General features: G+C 45.2%; 1 protein-coding gene across 2 annotated transcripts in view; it reads left to right on the forward strand.

Moving 5' to 3' along the window:
* Positions 1-22,566, forward strand: part of mtss1 (MTSS I-BAR domain containing 1) — a 58,429-nt gene continuing 35,863 nt past the window's right edge. For both annotated transcript variants that reach the window (XM_080461574.1, XM_080461575.1), the window contains exon 1: positions 1-691. In XM_080461574.1, coding sequence (XP_080317700.1) covers positions 620-691 — 72 coding nt within the window. In that variant the 5' untranslated portion in view covers positions 1-619. The remainder of the gene's footprint in view (positions 692-22,566) is intronic.

The raw sequence follows: 22,566 nt of genomic DNA on the forward strand, positions 1-22,566 counted from the left end.
GGGCTCGAGGTCTGGAACTCGGCTTCCAAACATCGTCAAGTTTCTCCTGAAGGAACCAACCGGCTGGAGCGGCTTCATCTTCCTCTTCCTCTTCCTCTTTATGTTTGTATAATCCGGGCTAACCTCTGGGAGTGTGAGTGTGACTGGGAGTGTGAGTGTGAGCGTGAGTGTGAGTTTTCCAGCGGACACACTCTTCGGTCTCGCGCGGTTGAAGCTAAGCGGCTCTCCGCCGCAGTGAGCCCAGCTTCCTCCGCCTCCGCCTCCGCCTGGAGCGGAACTACTTTAAAAGCGGCCCTCTGTCTCCCGCACACAGTCTCCAGCGGGACCCGGGCAGGATGCGCTGGTTCCCGGGACGTTTCTCCAGCTGGCCGGCGGGAAGCACCGGCTGACCGGAGCCTCTCCAGCCGGGCTGCGCGACGTGTTTGGCGGCCGCAGAGCGGACTCTTCCCCCCCCCCCCCCCCCCCCCCGGGAGTTCCAGCGAGTCCCCGCCGCTCCTCAGGAAACTTGTGGCGGATTTGCCAACTTGTGTGGAGGTTCGTCTTCGTTCCGCGGGGTTCCGGGACCGAGGAGCAGCTTTCCAAACCTTTTCCAGGGTTCTGAGTTCCGAGCGGCTGGAAAATGGATGCGGGAGTGGAGAAGGAATGCAGCGCCCTGGGGGGGCTGTTCCAGCTCGTCATGACCGACATGAAGGTGAGCGAAACGCTTTAATTCACCTTTTCTAGTGACAAGAACCGCGTTCACACTTCATGTCTGACGGACTGTTTCCTTCCGCCAGGTTCATTAGTCCGCTTTTCTCCCGGGAACGTCTTTAAAGGGTAATTAGTACCTATAAAGGTATTTTAGTACTGCACAGGAGCTTGTTGTACTTTCATTGTGTACAAGGTCATTTTTAATTTCCAGCCTGTTTCTTCACATGTTAACATTCTTATCCTCACATTAGATTAGTAGATTATTAGATTATTAGATTATTAGTTTGTTTCCTCCAGTAAAGCCCGTTTCCAGCACATTACGTACTGAAGTAGTTTGAGGTATAATTAGTTTGTTTTAAAGGAAGTTAATCTGCTAAATGAGCCTGAATCTTCTTCCAACCAACACTTCAGCCTGTTTCTTCTCTTTTCAAGTCTTTTCGGCTTTATTTTTCACTCTTATCACAATAAATCATCTTTAATGTCTCTGCAGATTTAGAATTAGTATAATTAGTTTGTTGTGAAGTTTTCTTATCAGTAGAATGAACTGGGATTAGGGTTAGGGTCCTGGGATTATCTCTGATTAATCCTCCTCTGTATGAATCTTTCAGTTAGAATCCATTTTTTAGGCCTTTTGATCAGATTTGTGTGTAAAATGAACTGAAATCTCCTCAAAACATTTAACTTCTGGGATTTTATTCACGTTTTCTTTTCCACAGTTTTTATTTTCCATCTTCAGTCCCGATCTGATCAGATTCAGTATTTCTGCCACCAACCGTCATATTATAACTCAGAATTTAGAGTTTTATCCTGTAAAATAAATCCTGTCTTTGCATTTAAAGAAGCTTCTCAGTTTTGTTCCAAACCTTTTTAAATGAGTTCCACTCATCCGACCTTCATGATCCCGGCTGAAGTGAACCGTGGTGAACCGTGGTGAACGGTGGTGAACCGTAGTGAACGGTAGTGAACGGTGGTGAACCGTAGTGAACAGTAGTGAACGTTACCAAGGAGTTCGGGGGCTTTAGTTGATTTCAATGAAAGGATCTGATGGTGAGAAACAGCAGTAACTCACCTTTGTATCACCACAGCTCGTCCCCGGACAGTCGTCTCTTCTGTTGGACGTCTCCATTGAATCTTTCCTGGTTTGATCCGTTTTAGCCGAGTCAGCAGGTTTGACACTCTTTATGTTGGTCTTGTAAAAAGTGCAGCGTTCACACACTGAACATTCAGAGGGATTATAATCCAGTGTGGGACATTAACTCTGCTGCTCCTGCAGAAACATCAATCTGTTGCACGTTGGAGCCAAAATATCAGCGTCTCTGTTTTTTAGTTTAAACACTTTGGGATGCTTCTTGTGTACTTCACTTCCTCTCAGGATCAAAGTATTTCAAGCTTTCCGCCGTCGATATTTCCACAGTAATGAAGCACATATGATGTCATGAGGCCTAAAATTAATAGATAATTCATGTTAAATTAAAGGAAATCTAAGTTTTGCATTGAATATTTATTATGAAATATTTTTCATTTGGAGCGTTTTAGGTTTTCCTCTCACGTACTCCCAGTAGGTTTCGCTCTTCTTTACTGCATTTCTTTAGTTCTGGACCCGTTTTAGCTGAGTTGTTATGTTTTAACTGCTTTAACCATTAAAATGAACGGTTTACAGGCGAAGTCACATCATGGCAACAAAATACACTCGTGTGAAAGTAACTAATCCTGTTAATACTCTGGCTTCAGCTCAATAAATCAAATCACTTCATTTGTGTTTTTCACGATATTTGGGAACAGTCCAGTTGTTTTTTACTAAAAGTTTCCTCGTGTTGAAATCAGTTAAAATGTTGATTTGAACAGTTTGGAGGTAATAATTCATTTTAAATAAACTTTAGTCGTCCTCATACGTCACATCAGGACTTTGCTCTCTTATTTTAAACTTGTTTGCGTTTTAGAGTGTATTTCTCACTACTTTCTCTTCCTCATCCAAGTTTTCTGTTCACTAGTGTTGTATGGTGATAATCTCTTTAGAGGAGCTGGTTGATTCACGTTGGATTTGTCTGCACTAGTCGTTTCTGAGCTCATCAAACTAAACATGTTCTTCTTTTCCTCCCGTTTTATTTTCTAAAGTACTTTAAGAAAGTAGTATTTGAATGGACGTATGTGGGTCAGAAGTACAGCTGCATGTTGTGTTCTGGTCACTGGACGAACATCGCGGCCAAAGAAGAGATGGCAGGTGACTGAGATGTGATTCTTCCTTTTCATCCAATCAGGCGTGGGCCTGGGCCGCGGTCTTCCTCGATGAAGATTAAGACCCGGTTACTTGACGGCGCAAAACCTCCGTAGAGTTTTGAGTGTCCGTTTACACGGCAACTATTCCTGGAGCCTCTGAAAACACAACTTTTTGAAAAGGGCTCCCAAGGTGGAACTTTTTGAAGATCTTCCGTCTCCATGGAAACGCTGCTACTGTGCACCACGGCTGTCGGGAATAGTAGTTCTGCACATGCTCAGTAGAGCCAGGCGGAACAATCTTTCCTCCGTGGTGTCAGGACTGCCAGTCCGGGTTCTCCTGGACTTGGATTGTTATTACGGTGATAACGATCCACCGGAGTACTTTTATTTTGACAGTCACCGTAATAACAATCCAACTTGGTGGTCTGTCCACTAGTCGTTTTTCACAACCGTTTTCAAAATGTTGCCTTGTTAATGTGAAACTTTTCTGAAACACAAACGTGGAAACGAGGTGTTTTTACTTGACAGGAAGTTGAAAGGAGGTGTTTTTACTTGACAGGAAGTTTAAAGGAGGTGTTTTTACTTGACAGGAAGTGGAAAGGAGAACTGAAACTCATTTAGAAGCATCGTAAACATGCTAGCTAGTTTTCCAAGTTGGACTGACAGTGGATTAAAATGATTAAAAACGTTCACGTTCACGCTGTTCTGCTCCTAATCCTGACAAAGAAGTTAAAGAAGTAAAGAGGAAGCAGCTGAAACTAAAGACCGTGGTTGTGATCAGTAAACTTCCTGACGTGTCGTCGATGGTGATTCTCCTGGACGCTCACCTTATTCTCCACCTTTCGTATCGGAGCTGAAGCGTTTCGCTGTTCAGTCGTTTGTCTAACGGGACGACAGACGGTCAGGCGGTCAGGGTTAGGGTCAGGGTTAGGATTAGCCCGGGTCAGGGTCAGGGTCAGGGTCAGGGTTAGGGGTTAGGGTCAGGGTCAGGGTTAGGGTTAGCCCGGGTTAGGGTTAGGGTCAGGGTCAGGGTTAGGGTCAGGGTTAGGGTTAGCCCGGGTCCACATGAAATGAACATTTAATCACATCCTCCTGGACTGCAGCTTTTTAAAATGTAGACTAGATCATGATTGATAAACCTCCTGTCTTGTAGCTGCATTTTGTTTGAGGAGGTGTTGACCGACATGAGGGGACGGTCTTCACTCAGTACCTCTGGACCTCTGGACCTCCTTCCAGAACTCCCACAGTCCTCCGGTGTGTTTTGAAAGCCTTCGCCTCCAGCTCCATCGACGAGGTGCTCAAAACAGAAGATGGATATAAGGCAACGACAGGAATGAGTGAGTGAACTCTGACCGGAGGGTGGATGCTGGCCGTCTGGGTGTAGGTGCTGCTGATGGGGTCAAACTGACGGAGCTGGATCTCACCAGCCTCTGCTCTTCTCTGCTCTCACATGTTGGTTGTTGGCAGCCTCTTATTTCCAGTCGCATCTTTTTTTGTCCAAAAGATCCTGCCAATATCCTCCCCAGAGGCCCCTGGAGCCCCCCAGAACCCCCCAGAACCCCCGGAGCCCCCCGGAGCCCCCCAGAACCCCCGGAGCCCCCCCAGAACCCCCGGAGCCCCCTGTTCCAGTGTTTTCTCTGAGCGCTTTCCCAACGACACCCGTCGGCACGACTGGGTTGGACCCCCCCCCCCCCCCCCCAAACCGTGTCTCTGTATCTAGTCAACCAGCAGGAGGTATTTCTGTACAGCTGAGTTATACTCAAGCAGGATTAGTAACTTGCCAACAAGCATCTGGTTGAGTTTGAGATGACTGGAGCATTTGGTATTTAACTAGCAGCTGCTCTTCTTGCTGCAACACGTTGAATCAGAACTCCTCCTGAAACTAATGACATCAGCTGACATCTGTTTTATTGATCAAACATTTGCTTTCCTGCGTTTTCAAGGAAAATATTCTGTTTTTCAAGGTCAGAGCTTCTCCACTGTGAAGATTGTTTGATTTTTCCAGTAAGACAATGACGAACAAACCATTTTTCTGTTTTTCTTTTATCCATAAAACGGCTCAAAGATTATTTACCATTTGTTCTGACCTGTTCCTTGGACTCTTAAGGCCTTATAAGTATAGTGTACAGTTTGCATCCCAGTATTTCCACAGAACCAGAGGACCAGATGTCCTCACTCAGTTTGGTAAGAGAAGCCGTACGAAGTGGGGAGTCTCCTGACGTCTTCACCTTTTCCAGGGAATCAGAATTCCAGACTTGAAATGACTTCTTTAGAAGAACTTGATTACAGTGTTCCAGGTGGTCACAGTCATGAAAAATCCAGGCAAACTTTTCTTGATATTCTTCATACCCACTTGCAGTACTGTGTTGAAGTAGAATAGAAATAGTCTTGATACTAACATGTTGCTGCTGTGGCATTTTGAAATCTTCTCCAACATCTTCAAGTTCAAACCTGGAATTCCAGCACCTTAAGAACGTCCACTCTTCCCATGGAAACCTGAAATACATTATAGAGATTTCCAGGTTGTTGGTTTTTTTTTTTTTTAAATCATGATAATTTTTTGGTCAAAGACACAGATTTCCTTCAGACACCTCAGTATTTTAGTATTTCAGGGCGATGGGAGCAGAGGTCTGACCAATGGGTACAGCGATGCCGCCGCTCGGTCGGACTGGGGTAAAATACCAGTTGGTCTATTTTACCACCATTTCCTGCAAACATTGACCTTGTGTCAGGCTGAAAGATTCTGGTGATACACAACAAAATGAGTTTTCTTTAAAAGTGGAATCCTTCATGACGGGGTGAGCAGTTTCTACATTTGACATTTAAGAAGAACTCCAAAGTCCACTTTGGAAGAGTCCCAGTTGTACTTTCTGATTGTCGTCCAGATAAAATGGAAACAGAAACACTAACTGAATGTGGCCTGTTTGAACATCCAGGGAGGTTTGATGGAAGAACATAATGACCAAGTTGTTTGTTGCACGAGGCCCAGTCCCACCTCCACAGCTCAGGGTTAGCTCGTGACCTGAATGAGGGATTTGATCTCGTTTGGCCTGGGAACACTTCTTGGCCTCAAGGGGACGGTTGCAAGGACCCAGATTGCTTCAGCTTCCTACTTCCAGGCTGCCACTGCAACCCGATGTGGATCAAATCACTGCAACGATGGATGAATGGGTGGATGTTAGACTTCAGCTATTAAAATAAACAGGAACATTTCAGTTGGTTGTTCAAACCATGACGATGATGATCGAACCCAGTCTGCTTTAGCTGCTGTACTTCCTGATTCTAATCGTAATAAAGAAGCTGCAGGAATTCTGTCTGGACTTGATTGGGGCAGGTCTGAACATCATATGACTTTTGTTCAAAGGTCACCAAGAAGAGCCAAATTGCTTGTCAAAGTGGTTCTTTGCACGAGGCCCGGTATCATATTGGGGCTTTAATTTGCTTTCACGACCCTCTGGACTCATTAAATCTCCCGGTTGGCCCGGGAACATTTTGTTGATGTCCCCAGAAAAGACTAGAGGAAGTTGCAGAGGACATTGATCCTCAATCTTTCCTACAACTCTTGTGTGGATGAGGCGGGGCTGACGAGAACTGGGTAGAGGGTTGTCACGGTGGTGTTCTAAAAGATAAGAACAACCCAGTAATCATCATAAAGTGGAGAAAGGAATACTGTTGGTACTGGCTCACCTGACAGGTCTGGACGTCATGTGACTTTTATTCAAAGAATTCCAAGGAGAAGAAAATGACTTATCAAACCACAGCTGATGAGTCAGTCCCACCAACTCCAGGAACATTGTGTAAGAGGGCATCTTCAGATGACTCACTCGTCGGCTGTGTTCAGTAATTACTGATCACATTAGATGGCTTGTTCCTGAACAACGTCCGACACAATCTCTCACTCCTACCGTGGAGATTCACACAGCCTCTCCTTGGGAAGGTCACTGTCCTTACCTGGCCGCTCGCTGGGAGACGAAGAGCGAGGGAGACGAAGAGCGAGGGAGACGAAGAGCGAGGGAGAAGAAGAGCGAGGGAGAAGAAGAGCGAGGGGATGAGGCTGTTCTTACATATTTAAAACATTGTGCTGGAAACGTGATGGAACTTGCAGTGTGTGTGTGTGTGTGAGGGCACTCCTGCCATCTGCCACACACACACACACACACACACACACACACACACACACACACACACACACACACACACACACACACACACACACACACAGTCATGTCTCATGAAGCAGAGCGTTGGCGTTGAGGAGAAACTTGTCCTCGGGCACCGTCCTCATGTCTCATGCCAGGAGCTGCGGTTCTGAACAAACCCGAGGGCCGCTGCAGATTCTAGGTCATTTTCTGAATTGACCAAGAATTTAGAGTGGAGGTGAAGAGTTTAATCGCCACGTGACTGAGATATATTATCAATATTTTAAAGCTTTTAGGTGTACTTTGTTATATACACATTTCTTTGCCTGGACGTTTGTCTGTCTTTTGTTTCTTCAAGCAAGGTTTTACTTCTGTTGTACTTGTTTCCTTTAAACATTTTGAGAAAATACTGCTCCTTCTAAAGTGGTATCAGTAATCCACACCTCGGACTTGACCCAGGGTTCATTCTGCACGCCCTCAGGGCCTTTTGTCATGGACTGACGGTGGGCGTTGGAACCAGTAAACTTCTGGTTAGGAACTTGCTTCATTTCTATTCAGTGTTTATTTCAGTCTCCATTGGTCCATTTCACCCACTCTTTTAACCTACTGATTCGACCATTGGTCAACCAGGTTAATTTTATGAGGCTGGTCATTAGTGTGTGTGGTTTGTATGTGTGTATGCATAAGCACTTCTATTTACTGTGTAGATGCACGTGTCTGATTGAAAATATTATTCCTTTTAATCAGGGCTGCACAATATAGGACCTATTTCTAGTTCTCACAATATTAAAATAACAAGTATTAAATGTGATAGCAAAGGCGATTAATCATGATTAATTCCCACAAAGTATGTGATTAACTAATGAAATGATTGACTGATGTTTACTTTCCAGCCGGTGGAAACGGGATCAGTCAGAGAGAAGAACCAATAGAAAGACTGTCGTCTTGGTGAATGACTGGTCTGAGAACGTAAGGGTGGGGCTCCTCCGGTTCTCTCTTTGGATAAAAAAGCTAAATGAAACTGTAGAAATGCAGAACTTCCCAGAACAATACAGCCAGAACAGGATATTACCCAATGCAGATCAGATGTGAAGTGTCGCAAATGGCAAAGTTGTTTCACCATCAGAGTTGAACAAATAGTGACACACTGGGTGTTTTTCCCTCGTCGTTCAGAGGAGTGACAAATCATACAGGTAAAGGTAATACAAATAGAAACACTAGTGATTAAAACTCATAAAAACATCAAAGGTTCTTCAGTACTGCTGCTGTACTAAAAGCTTTCAGACATGAAGGTTGGTCAATTGGCTGAATCAGTTTTTCTAATTTATTGTGGTTTATATGGCCGAGTTAATGATCTGCTTCCTGGAGATTCAATTACATCAATAAATAACCTGCTCAGTGATTGAAAGTGCTTTCTAAATAGGAGTTGGCACATATTTTTATACATGACTTTAAATGAGGAGTTTCCTAACTGTTAGGACATCAGAAGACATCAGAAGACATTAGAAGACATTAGAAGACAGTGCGGAGGGTTTTTCCATTGACAGAGTTTGAACATCCCATTCTTCTCATTTACCAGCACTTTGGTACTAATTACCAGCAGAACCTGCTCATTCTGAACGTTCTACTCTCTCCTGAGGAGAATTACTAGTAAAATGGATTCTTTTGCCAAAGGTTTGGGATGGACGTCCACTAAAGAGGTTTGTACTGTTCAGGACAGGGTCGGGGCCTAAAGATCAGGGTTCCTGCTCTCCGCCTCTTTTAGTTTGACCCGTCTCAACCTTGGTGGAACACCAACATTGGACCCACTCCTGCAGACTAAGCTTGAAAGAGGGTTGATGGTTGAGATTGAAGTTTGAATTCGGTCTTGTCTCCAGACCCGATGGAAGAATCTCTGCAGATGCCTGGACACCTTCAGGCTGTTGAGCAGTTCTCTGCTCTCCACATTATGAAGCATCGTGATGGAAGTCACAGCCGCTGACCAGGAGGAGTTTGGTTCCTGGTCTTTGGTCTGATCCTGAACTCAAAGTGGACCAGACAAGGGTCTTTTTTCATTTCTCTTGGAAGGGCAGATGATTGAATTCAAAGGTTTGTTCCCCACCTCCCTGGAGTGTGAAGGGCCTGCTGGCCGACAGTGTTCTGGTGAAGGGGTAAATAAAGAAGTGCTGTTTAGGTGAAGGTTAATTCAGCAGGAAATCTTCACATAGCGGCACTTTGTTCAAGTTGAAACACTTTGATGGAAAATCCCTGTTTTATTTTGTTCAGAGGAACAAACCCAGTTCAACCCTAAATCTGGATGTTTTTAGGACATCGTCCCACATTGTGTGTCCTCTGTAGACATTCACAGCAGCTCAGTAGAATATTTGTCCTGCAGCAGCTTCATGGACTTTGAGCTCAGCTGGAGAGACACAGACAGCTTATTGATTTCTGTCTCTGCTATATAAGGAGTGACATTATGAGGCATCGACCTTCCACACTCCAGCACTCGCTGCCATCTGCCCCTCCAGCCTTCCTTCACTCTCTCCGTCCTCTACCTTCATTCACCTCGTCCTCTCCTGTCTTTCCCCCCTGCTGGGTTTCCCCCTGGTGCAGCTTGCTGCCTCACAAGAATTTGAATATGAATGTGTGTGTGAGTGTGTGTGAGTGTGTGTGAGTGTGTGTGTGACTGTGTGTGTGTGACTGTGTGAGTGTCATCTGTAATGGCTGTCTTAGCATTAGCTAAGTGTTAACTGTTACCATGTAAATGCAAAACATTTCTGAAGTGAAAATGGTGGAACTTAGGCCTGGGCGACCTTTTGGATTTTTAGATTAATTCAAGTTTTTTGCTGCGAATGATTTTAAAAATAAGAAATTGTAGTTTTTTTTCTCTTGCCACGGTGCACCATCTTTCCCCTCGAGCTTCCATAGCTCGGTAGCGCCCCCTTGCTTCTGTCACAAAAATGCACACACAGCAACAAGATGGCTGCCGCTAACGACAGCGAGACGTTTGTTCCCAAAAGAGGAATGTTCTGGTCAGATGTCTGAAATGGGTTTGGTTGGTCCAGAAGGAACAAGCAAACATAAAGCTGTGTTGGTACCTGATCTCCTTCTTTCTGGAGTTGAATGAGGACCACCCACCTCACATGATGTTAATGACTGGGCATCACTGGTACAAGGAAGTCATTTTACAACAGACATATTTAAAGGTTGGCCTGGGGCAGGAGGGGGGGCAAGGGGGGGTAGGTAGTAGACTGCAGAAAATGAAAGTAAATCAATACAGTGTGCTGGAAAGGGAATATAGCAAAGCTGCACTTTGTTTTATTGCTTTAGAAGGTCTCAGACCCGACAGTCCTCATTCATTTCCATCCGTCCCTACAACTACTCCAAACATAACTTAAGCTGCAGCAGCAGGCTGCGCCACACATTCAGGGGGTATTGAAGAAAGAAACTACGACTCCAGAGGTGGAACCACCACATGGTTCCTGATGGTAGGGTGTGTCTGAGACGTCTCACTGCTGACAGGAAGATCGGTAGCCTCAGGTGAAACACACTCACTCACACACCTCTGGTGTAAATGTTACTCACTTCTTCTGGGCTGATGTTGCTGCTGGAAGGAGGGAAGAGATGGAGGGAGAGAAGGAGGGAAGAGAAGGAGGGAAGAGAAGGAGGGAAGAGAAGGAGGGAAGAGAAGGAGGGAAGAGAAGGAGGAAGAGACGGAGGGAAGAGACGGAGGAAGAGACGGAGGGAAGAGACGGAGGAAGAGATGGAGCAGTAAAGAATCCACTGCTTGTTTAGAAGAGTAAGAACAATGTGTACTTTCACGTAAAACCTCCAACCAAATAACCACCAAAACACCAAACTGCAGTCAGTCGTATGTTCAGACGGAGTTACGAGAGCTTTCTGAAAAGTCGCTCAATATGGCCCCAACGTGCAAATTTCCAAAAGTGCCTCTTGTTTGTTGTAGTGTGGTTTGTTGTTTTGTTTCTCCAGAGTTTAAAGAGGGAAAGTTCACATGAAGCTCCAGCGATTCTTTATTCTTCTAACCTTCTAACGGCCTTGGGAGGCGCTGTAATGTCAACTTTATGAAAACGGCTTCTACACGGCAACTTTTAGACATGCGTGCTCTGGTACAGGTACAAACCGCTCTGGTTTTCTTCTGCAGATAAACAGTACCAACGGAGTATTTGAGAACTTTCACTACCATGTACTACTTCATCATCTGCATACGTAGAGACACACATCCTATATGTTGAAAACCAGTTTAAACAAGCGTCAGTGTTTGTCGTGCATGCACGGTTGGCAGTATTACAACAAACGGCACCAACTAGTGGCCTGGCATGTGAACTACACTGATGCTCAGCGTTTCCTTGGTTCAACATGTACGATGATGGTTTCTAAACGTGGCCGGCTGAATCTTTTCTGAAACGATGCTGCTTTCAGTCTTATCAATGAAAGTGCTGGTGACCGACTCACTTTCAGCTCAAATTCCTGCTTCAGTCCCTTTGTGATCGTAGCTGCTGAGATCGGCGTCTTGATAGAAACGGGATTCATCCAGGAGGCTTCCAGTCCCTGAGAGGTTCTCTCCATTGGGTCCAAACGGAACCACCCAGTGCATCTTGTGCTGGACATTAAGCAAGAATCCAGGTCCCTCAGACATCACTAGCCAGTAGTGACAAACGAGGACTAATTTGTGCATATATATATATATATATATATATATAAACCCATTCCCCTGCCAGTGTGCTCCTAAACTCAGAAAGAAAAGACAATAAATGACTCATCATTTCCCTCCATGTACCAGTAAATCATATACTATGAATTGATCCATGTACAGAGAGAAAACCTTTTAACCCTGAGAGTACTACTCCACATGTAAACCACCTGAACAACTCTCCAGTAGTTGATTCTTTAGTTGCTTTAGAGAGGCTGAGTATAATGGAATGAGTTCAGTAATCTAGTATTTGACCTGTTAACATTATACATGATCCATGTGTTGTGATAAAGATTCACTGCAGGAAGCTTGAAGAGACCATATTTATTGAAGAGAGAATTTGTTGGACCATGAAATGATTCTTATCTTTCTTTTGTAGTATCAGAAGTTTTGTAGTGTAAGTAGAGGATGTATTGTTCCAGATAAAGTTCCAATAATCCAAGTGAGGCTCAAACAGAGATCTGCACAGTGTCAGAGTACATCTATTGGGAGCAACTGTCTCATTTAAATAATAGGTCTACAAGTCTAGACCGTTTTAACTAGATCAACTTTTTAATATCTATACCATCTACTTTTATATTCATGAGCTGATCACTGTACTTATGACTGAGCAGAAAATACTATAAAAGGTCTTTAATACATTTAAACCAAGTATTTACCTGATCAAGTTGCTCATTCAGGAGCTTTTCAAGCTGATCCGTGTGTTTATGTCATCTGCAAAGAGTATTTTATGAATATCACTAGAGCCATGTACAGCGTTCCACCTAAGATCGTACTGAACGCCTTGGAAAGGTGGAGAAATACTCCAATTCCAGTTTCTCAATATAACGTAGAAGCTCTGACTGTCTGCCGCCATAGTTCCAGGAAACCAGCAGTCAGATGCTGAATCTGAATTATGAGCTTTCAAAGACCAAAACGTCAGCAAACTGATTGTTTTACTCCCCAGAAAAGAATGAACATTACTTGGATATGTATTTTCCATAAATTATAATAAAGAAGCCTATAAAAACTTGTTTAATCTTCCACACCTAAACAAGAAAATCCACATATAGTATTTAACGTACAAATATGAAAGCATTTTTGAGGCTTGAAATTTAAGGAAACTTGGACAAATTTGTACTATAATTAGTCCAAATATAAACACAACAAATATTTGTAAAACAATGGAGCAGGAAGTTTGTGAAAGTAACTAAATGTATTTTTTTCAATTAGAAAAACTTTTAAGTCAATTTTTATCTGAATTCCAGTTGTAAGTCTTCTCTTAGTAGACCTGAAGATGAAACCTGTTTCTGAGTGTTCCTGCCTGAACAGAAGGAAACAGAAACGTCTCAACACCAAACTAAAGGCATCAGTACAGAAGAGTTTTAGGGCCGCTGAAGAAAAAAAAAATTCGGAGGCAAAAAAAAAAAACCTTTCATGGCCTCAGAAAAAGTTGAAAATCAAATTCGAGATAAATTTATTTTCACGGAGAGACGTCTATCCATCCCTCATCATTTGCTCTTAGATGTGAAATCACATTAAATCACTTAATTCTGACTATATCGGGTTGCTTCCTGCTGATGGACGTGTGATTTTACACAGGATTTCCTTGATTAATAAGAACATTTAAAGAAGCAGCCCGGGATCCGTGTCTTTGTTCTTCGTACTCGACGAACTTCCGCGACGGAACCAGGCAGCAGCTGCTCCGCCTCTTCTGGTCCTGGTTCTGATGAGAACTGTTCCTCTACAGAACCAGGCAGCAGCTGCTCCGCCTCTTCTGGTCCTGGTTCTGATGAGAACTGTTCCTCTACAGAACCAGGCAGCAGCTGCTCCGCCTCTTCTGGTCCTGGTACTGATGAGAACTGTTCCTCTACAGAACCAGGCAGCAGCTGCTCCACCTCTTCTGGTCCTGGTACTGATGAGAACTGTTCCTCTACAGAACCAGGCAGCAGCTGCTCCGCCTCTTCTGGTCCTGGTACTGATGAGAACTGTTCCTCTACAGAACCAGGCAGCAGCTGCTCCGCCTCTTCTGGTCCTGGTTCTGATGAGAACTGTTCCTCTACAGAACCAGGCAGCAGCTGCTCCGTCTCTTCTGGTCCTGGTACTGATGAGAACTGTTCCTCTACAGAACCAGGCAGCAGCTGCTCCGTCTCTTCTGGTCCTGGTACTGATGAGAACTGTTCCTCTACAGAACCAGGCAGCAGCTGCTCCGTCTCTTCTGGTCCTGGTACTGATGAGAACTGTTCCTCTACAGAACCAGGCAGCAGCTGCTCCGTCTTTTCTGGTCCTGGTACTGATGAGAACTGTTCCTCTACAGAACCAGGCAGCAGCTGCAGCAGCTGCAGCAGCTGCTCCGTCTCTTCTGGTCCTGGTACTGATGAGAACTGTTCCTCTACAGAACCAGGCAGCAGCTGCTCCGTCTCTTCTGGTCCTGGTTCTGATGAGAACTGTTCCTCTACAGAACCAGGCAGCAGCTGCTCCGTCTCTTCTGGTCCTGGTACTGATGAGAACTGTTCCTCTACAGAACCAGGCAGCAGCTGCTCCGTCTCTTCTGGTCCTGGTTCTGATGAGAACTGTTCCTCTACAGAACCAGGCAGCAGCTGCTCCGTCTCTTCTGGTCCTGGTACTGATGAGAACTGTTCCTCTACAGAACCAGGCAGCAGCTGCTCCGTCTCTTCTGGTCCTGGTTCTGATGAGAACTGTTCCTCTACAGAACCAGGCAGCAGCTGCTCCGCCTCTTCTGGTCCTGGTTCTGATGAGAACTGTTCCTCTACAGAACCAGGCAGCAGCTGCTCCGTCTCTTCTGGTCCTGGTACTGATGAGAACTGACCGTGTTTATGAGAGCCATTCTGTCCTGAAGCATCTTTTCATCACTTCATCAAACCGCCTGATGCATCAGGAGGAAGCAGTCACACCGCTGGCAGGTGGACGGACCGACTTTTTTTTCCACCGTGAAAAAAAAATCTCGACTTTCATTTTCGACTTTTTTTGAGGCCACAAAGTTTTTTTTTTTTTTTTTTTTTTGCCTCCGAATTTTTTCTTTTCTTCAGTGGCCCTAAAACTCTTCCGTACATAATGAACCTAATAGAAGTGTGAACTGAGATAAAAGCTTCTAATATAAATAAGTTAAACAGTGTGAAGTTTCCTTAAAGCAGATGCCTTATAGATAGTGTTAAAAGAATAGGTGGTGTTCAGATGTAGAAACTACATTCCTCTTTTTGAATCTCGTCTTTCTTTGGGTTTTTTGGTAAAGAATTAGTAGTACACTGAATTTGCAGTTTCTGACATTTTGGGATGTTGCAGAGTTGAATCCAGTTTTAGTCTGAATCTGACGGCGGAGAAAAGAGATGCAAAGATACAGAAATAAGAAAAGTCACATGCACATCAGCTGCTGGTTGCTTCCTCTTCTCCACACCAGAAATACCTCATTTAGCAATTTCCAGGAGATTAAAGGAAGAAAATCAAACCAAAGATGTGGACACACACTTTGGCTTCTGCCTCTAGAAATATTCCTGTAAAGACTCAAAACAGTGACTAAAAGCTTCAAAACCAGAATTTCTTGAGAAGGAAACAAATGACTGAGCGGTTTGCTGAGGAAGTTTAACTCTGGAGGTGTGGCTGTGGAAATCAGCTGCTGGATGATTGAACACTGGAACTGTCCACTAAGAGGCCGTCTGCAGCCTGGAGCTCCGGACGAAGCTGATGGGAGACGAAGCTGATGGGAGACGAAGCTGATGGGAGACGAAGCTACTGGGAGACGAAGCTGATGGGAGACGAAGCTGATGGGAGACGAAGCTACTGGGAGACGAAGCTGATGGGAGACGAAGCTACTGGGAGACGAAGCTACTGGGAGACGAAGCTACTGGGAGAGGAAGCTACTGGGAGACGAAGCTACTGGGAGACGAAGCTACTGGGAGACGAAGCTGATGGGAGACGAAGCTGATGGGAGACGAAGCTACTGGGAGACGAAGCTGATGGGAGACGAAGCTGATGGGAGACGAAGCTACTGGGAGACGAAGCTACTGGGAGACGAAGCTGATGGGAGACGAAGCTACTGGGAGACGAAGCTGATGGGAGGAAGCGTCTGGACTTCTGTGGTTCAAAGGACTGGAGAGACCAAAGTCTTTCAGATGAAGGATCAAACCGAGTGTCACTCAACAAACCATTAACCTGGTGCCGACACAACCTTCCGCTCACTCACTCACTCACTCACTCACTCACTCACTCACTCACTCACTCACCCGCTCACCCGCTCACTCACTCACTCACTCACCCGGTCACTCACTCACTCACTCACCCGGTCACTCACTCACTCACTCACTCACTCACTCACTCACTCACCCGCTCACTCACTCACTCACTCACTCACCCGGTCACTCACCCGGTCACTCACTCGGTCACTCGGTCACTCGGTCACTCACTCACTCGCTCGGTCACTCGCTCGGTCACTCACTCACTCACCCGGTCACTCACTCGCTCGGTCACTCACTCACTCACCCGGTCACTCACTCACTCACTCACTCACTCACTCACTCACTCACCCGGTCACTCACTCACTCACTCACTCACTCGGTCACTCACTCGGTCACTCACTCGGTTACTCACTCACTCACTCGGTCACTCACTCGGTCACTCACTCACTCACTCGGTCACTCACTCGGTCACTCACTCACTCACCCGGTCACTCACTCGGTCACTCACTCGGTCACTCGGTCACTCACTCGGTCACTCACTCACTCACTCGGTCACTCACTCACTCACTCTCTTTCTTGCCTCCTTCCTTTCTGTGGGTGAAGCAGAGCTCCTCCAACACCACCTTAAACAAACCTTCAACCTGCTCTTGTCTCACACAGTCCTTTAGCGCTGACGTAGGAAAGACTTGAGGATTCTAATAGAGATGGTCGATAGCAGCTTATGGATTTGATGTTTTTGAGAAGTTTCCCTGAGACAATGTTGACTTATCTCACATTTCTGTCTACTTTTGAAAATCTTTTTCAGCGACTTGGATAAACTTGCGATGTTTATTTGTGTCCTTTAGATCAGAATGAATTCTTCCTCTTGGCTTTGATAGGGAGGGACGTTGTGCAGGTGAGCAGAACCGGGTCAAACCGGTCCTGCTCACATGGACACCGTTCAGATCTGGATGTCCCTTTTGTCTGAAGCTCAGAATAACGTTGGCAGTGTACCTTTATGCCATCGCTCCAGAGATGTGGAATAATGTGTGAGAACGTGCAGCACAATCCTGAGAAGTGTCTCTAATCTGACACTGGATGTTTGTCGTGATGCTGGTTTCTACTCATATCTGTGAACAGAGCAGAGGAAGGAAAACAACCAGAGCCAAATGAAACCCGAGCAAAGACTGAGGAGACCAACCACCCAGTGTAGGACCACAGCAGAACTTTAGTCTCAGAGTTTACCTTAGAACAGATATGAACAACCTTTTGGATCCATAACTTCACGGTACGGAGCTTCTGGTTGTAGGACAAAGGTTTTTGATGGAGAATCATATTTAAAAGCTTTTTCTTGGGCTTTCTTTGCAGATCAGCAAGTAGTTTTATATTGAAATAAAAAGAGTTTGAGCTTTCAGAGAGAGGTGAACGTTTTAGATCCCTTCCTTTAGGGACGGAGAACCGCCGTGTCGACATTTTTCACCATAAAGAAGAAATCAATGTTTGAATTGTGGCTTATTTATTTGAACCTGCATCATGTGATGATGTTCTAATAAGAAGTGGATCATTTTGATTGAAATAACGGTGCCTTTTCTTATTGTAGACCAACTTTTATCCAGATTTAAATGTGTTGGTTTCCACTTTGTGTGGCAGGTGGACTTTATTACGTTGGTTATTTTTGGTCTTTTCCCCACAATTACTTTTTGGCACAAGAAAAACTACATTCTGTGTTAATGTTCACTTTATTGTTGGCTCTGTTCTATTAAAAGGTGTGAGCAGGCTGCAGCTCTGTTCTTTGAGTAAAGAAGGTAAAGTCCCGTTGGTCTGATCCCCTCTTGGTCGTCGGCCTCATACTCCCAGATGAGTTAGAAATGAAGCGAGCGTTTGGCCTGCAGGCGGTACGACACTGTGGTTACATCCTGACATGAACAACACAGTGAAACCAAACACACCTTTGGTGGATATCATCTGCTGCGTTCCAGTCGCTGGCTTTCTCTTTCAAACTGGTTCTGGAGGAATTTGCAGCGTCACATTCTTTCACCGTTTCCCCACTGCGACGGCACGCAAGTCAACCCTGCATGTTATAAGCTGGCCAGTGGCCAGTGGCCAGCTTATAACATGCGAATGCCAGTGGCTAGTGGCCTCTGGCCACTGGCCAGGACACGCCTCCTCAAGACATGTTTAACTTTAATGAGGCTTTTCTGCTTCAAGAACAGTTACAGAAAACAATGAAATAATCCATTTACCAGCTCCCTGGTTGGTCTTCTGGAAGCTGAAACCAAAACAATCTTCACATATGATTCTTCCCCAGTCGGGCCTCTCAGACGCTTCACTGGAATCCACGCTGTTTACAAATTACAACTATATTCAGTCAATTCCAACATTGGAAACCGTATTACTTAAAGATTTATTTTTCAGTTGAAGCGCTCCAAGTTACTTGTATAAAAACATGTTTGTCAAACCCAGCCTGATGAAAACTGAAAGTCTCTGGAAGGAGGACGTCGGCGCCACCGGGAGGAAATCAGATGGAAAACATATCGAAATGCAAAGAACATCACATGTTCAAATAAATCATAGAAACCCAATATAAAATAACTGTCAGACTTCAGGTGACGCCAGTGATGCATCGTAAATATGATACAGAGAGCGCCCCCTTGTGCCTAAAATGCAAAAGCAGCATGGGAACATATTAATATGGTTTTGCCCTCAGATTCAATACTTTTGTAAATCTTTCCAGAGTATTGGTTATCAATATCCTTTTTGATCCATGTCACTTGGTTTTGGATAGAGCGTTACTGAAAAGTTCCACCTTGGGAGCCATTTTCTAACTGTGTCGTGGTGTAAACTGAGAAGACACAACTTTCTGGAAACACTCAGGCTCTTGTTTGTGTAGATGGCAGACGTGCACCACTGCGCCCGTGCACCACTGCGCCCGTGCACCACGGCGCCCGTGCACCACGGCGCCCGTGCACCACGGCGCCCGTGCACCACGGCCACAGTACATAGTTCTTCTTTGGTACTTTTATTTTGAAAGTCACTGTAAAAACGCTAAAAACATACATGTTCACTTGAAACGTTAGTTTGTCTGAACTGATGATGTATTAATGGCTGAAATCATAATAATTCTGATCTTTAAACGTGATAAAGCCAATAGCAGAAGAATGTTCTATTACTGGTTCAGAATAAAGAAACACCCAATGACAACTGACCGAATGTGAATGAATATGACAACCTTATAATGAGTTTGAAATGTTGCCCTATTTATGTACTATTATATTACTGTCTGCTTTTATAAAAGGTTTTAAGGATTTATTCAACACTATTTTAATGATGTAACAACCGGCTCATCACGTAAAACACATTTCAACTATATTATTTCACGACAGGCCACTTATCCCATTTTTGGCTTTATTACATTTAAAGTGGTTTATTATGACACCATTGGTGGATATTATGTTATTATTCCATTATTAAGGCTGGGCTGATTGTGAGCAGCTTTAGTTCTACTTGTTTTGTTGTACGGTGGTCTGCTTCCTGGAGCAGTGGTGCAGTGGTTAGCTCTCTCACCTCACAGGGTTCAAATACTGGGGGGTGGGGGTGTGGGTGTGTTCCCTGAGACCCTCCTTGTAAAGCAGATTATTAATCTCAATGTGGTTCTCCTGGCTAAATAAAGCCTAAAGAACAAAGGTCCATGATCTTGAGGAAGAGCAGGTGGAACTCCACTCCCTCTTTACTCTTTTCTTTACCTTCTTTTCTCTTTGCTGGTTCTTTTATCTGAGTTTGACATTAGAAAATGGAGTAACTCTACTGGCTCCAGTGCCGCTCATGACTCTTGTCCATAAATTAATCCCATTCAAAGCTCTCCCACTTCATTTGCATGAAGCTCTCAGGCGCTCCTGCTGCTTGAAGAGAAAAAGATAATTGGGGATTTTGTTTTTGTCCATCAGAACTTCCATGTAGAAGTTGATTTCCACCGGCCTGGAATCTAAAAACTCAATAGCTGCATTTCTTTCTTAATGTGAGAAACAGTTTCCCTTTTTTAAGCGTTTTCACTTCCTCTGCTGTGAGTTTCAATTCTCCTTTGCTGCACGTGTTTTGCCCCGTTGTGCCATGTTGGGTGTAGCGGCGGCTTCCTGTCAGGCTGTCCTGAGCTCGGCGTTGAACCCGCAGCCACATGGAGACCGGCTGAGGACCACACCCAGCCTACGGGTGGGACAGTGAAGCACTTCTCTAGTGTGGCGTCCCGTCAGAGGTTTTGTTTGTACTGGTTGCTGCACTGAATGGAAGAACAGGAATCTGATCAGTACAGTAGCTGCTGGTTCCACAGATTGATTCAGTGCAGATCAACAGAGTTCAGACAAACTGCAGTTATTGTCCTGATCTAGTCTATCAAGCTTTCTTGGTGTTTTCCTGATTAAACTTGGTTCTAGAATTAAAGGAAGCTGCTGGTATTTCAGTCTGCTGCTCTGGAAGAGCCCTTTCTCTCCTCCCCTCCAGCACTTCTCACCCAAACCCAAGATTCAGCCAGGATCTGTTGTGACTGTCCGGAATGTGACGGAGAGGCGAAGACTAAACATCCCGGCTTTCCTTCTGCGGCCGGCCGGCCGGCCCGGCCAGCGACTCTGAGAGCTTCAGAGGCTAAAAGAGGGTCCAGAGACCCTCAGGGGTCACAGACGGTGTTCAGAGAGTTTCCTGGGGCAGCTGTCTGCTCCCATCTGGCCCCACGGCTATTTTTACATTTATGGAGTGGAAACAAAAGCTGGTGTGGAAACATCAGAAAATCTTTGATCGAAACCCTGAAGCACAGGAGCCGTTCGACTCGTTAAGCAATTAGTGGATCCTTGAAAAAACTTAAGAAAATCTAAAATACATTGGACATGTATGGTATGCCCCCCCCCCCCCCCCCCCCCCCCCCCCCCAGTGCCCGATGCAGGACGGGACCTCTAATATTTTCCACCAGTTGAATCAAAGCGAATGGAAAAGTAATTTTGGGCCGATAATCAAACCGACAGCAGAACGAGTCCTTCGGTCCATGTGAGCGGCTGAGTGGCGGCTGAGTGGCGGCTGCAGCTCCAGCGGTGCGACACAGTAAACCATCCACGGAGCCGCCGCTCCATCAGCAGCAGGTATCCGGTTACTTCTGTCTGTGGAGTCACTAGAGTCTAATCCAGCCTCCATAATCCTGCCGTGCTCTACTGCCCCACAGAGCCGACCCTGGAGGGGAACGCCACGCTGCCCTCAGCCCTGCAGCAGGAAGATGGTCCTGTTTGGGAATCTGACCTACAGGTCGTAAACCGAGGTCCAGATTACACATTTCATTGAACAAACATCGATTGTGCGTTTTTCATTTCAGAAAACTTTTATAATGACGTGGCCACATTTTGAAAATGTTTGTCATTTTATCATCGATCGTCTAAATCGGTTATCGTCTAAACAAATGTCCATGTTGTCACTGTTAAGGTTGATAGTGTATAAACACAGGGTTACAGCACCCACTAGTGGCCCAACATGAAAACTACATCACGTTCAGTGTTTCTGCCGTTGCCATGGAGACGGACATCGTTTTGAGAACGAAACGTGGATCTTTCCTGAAACGAGAGCGCAGTAAACGGGGCCGTTTATTATACTTCTTCTGTCTGTGTTGAAAACTTATTCCAATACATTGGAAAGAGTAAATCTGCAGTCATCTCCTCCTCCGTTCATAGTTTCTTCTTCTGTTGGTAACTCACTTCATGTTGCTCCACCAGAATTCACTCGGGGACAAATGAACTCTTGAGGACGTTGTCGGTCCCTTTGGAAGGAAACTGCTCGTTACACTAAAACTGTATTTCCAGCATTTAAATTGTCAGAAACCACCGGTTTGTTCAGGAACACTGAAGATTCCTGAGACATCAAACGTCCCGTTTGTCACTCGATCTCACAATATCTTGATTTGCACCAGAAAAACGAGTCGCAATCCGTTTCACTACGTTTCTCGTTTGAGAGAGTCTGGATCGTTTTCAGGTTAAACTGGTCAAATGTTGATATTTTCTCTGGAGCTGCCGCAGCGCCATCCTTCATATCCCAGAAACCCTTGCGGCAGGTTTGGTGTCAGACAGGAAGCTGAAAGGGTTTGATGGATCCAGGTTGTGGTTTGTTGGTGAACATCTGGACTCTGGTGTGAAGGAATGAGAGGAGGAGGTCTGCTCTTCCTCTGCTGGGTTCCTCTCTGGGCAGAAGTGAGACCTTTTATAGGAAGTACATTTTAAAGATTATTTCCGGTAGAGGAGCTCATCCAAGCGGTGGTCTGCACTGCGCCCCCTGGTGGTGGCCTGCAGACAGAAATGCGGAGGTGGAGGAGATTTGACTCCATGCAGGTGGAGGCAGATTTAAACACCAGACACATTTCCACACGCATGGATTTTCTGACAGATTAAAGCCTCTCATGAAACGAGGTCTCTGGAAGATTACAATATATTCTAGATGTCGTCATTTCACAGACAGTCTGTATCGTCGGTCCAAACACGTCACATGTTCTTCCTCATTAAAGTATAAATACATGGATTGTCCCTGCACAGGGACCAGTAGCTTCCTTCCCCCTCGTCTGCTGCTCCTCTATTGGTTGACTTGCTGTGGAAGGTTGAGCCAGGCACCGGCAGTATTTCATCCTGCAGCGTTAAAGCCGTCCGCCCGGCAGCACCGT

Source organism: Lipophrys pholis, assembly GCF_963383615.2.
Source record: "Lipophrys pholis genome assembly, chromosome: 4".
NCBI classification, from domain to species: Eukaryota; Metazoa; Chordata; class Actinopteri; order Blenniiformes; family Blenniidae; genus Lipophrys; species Lipophrys pholis.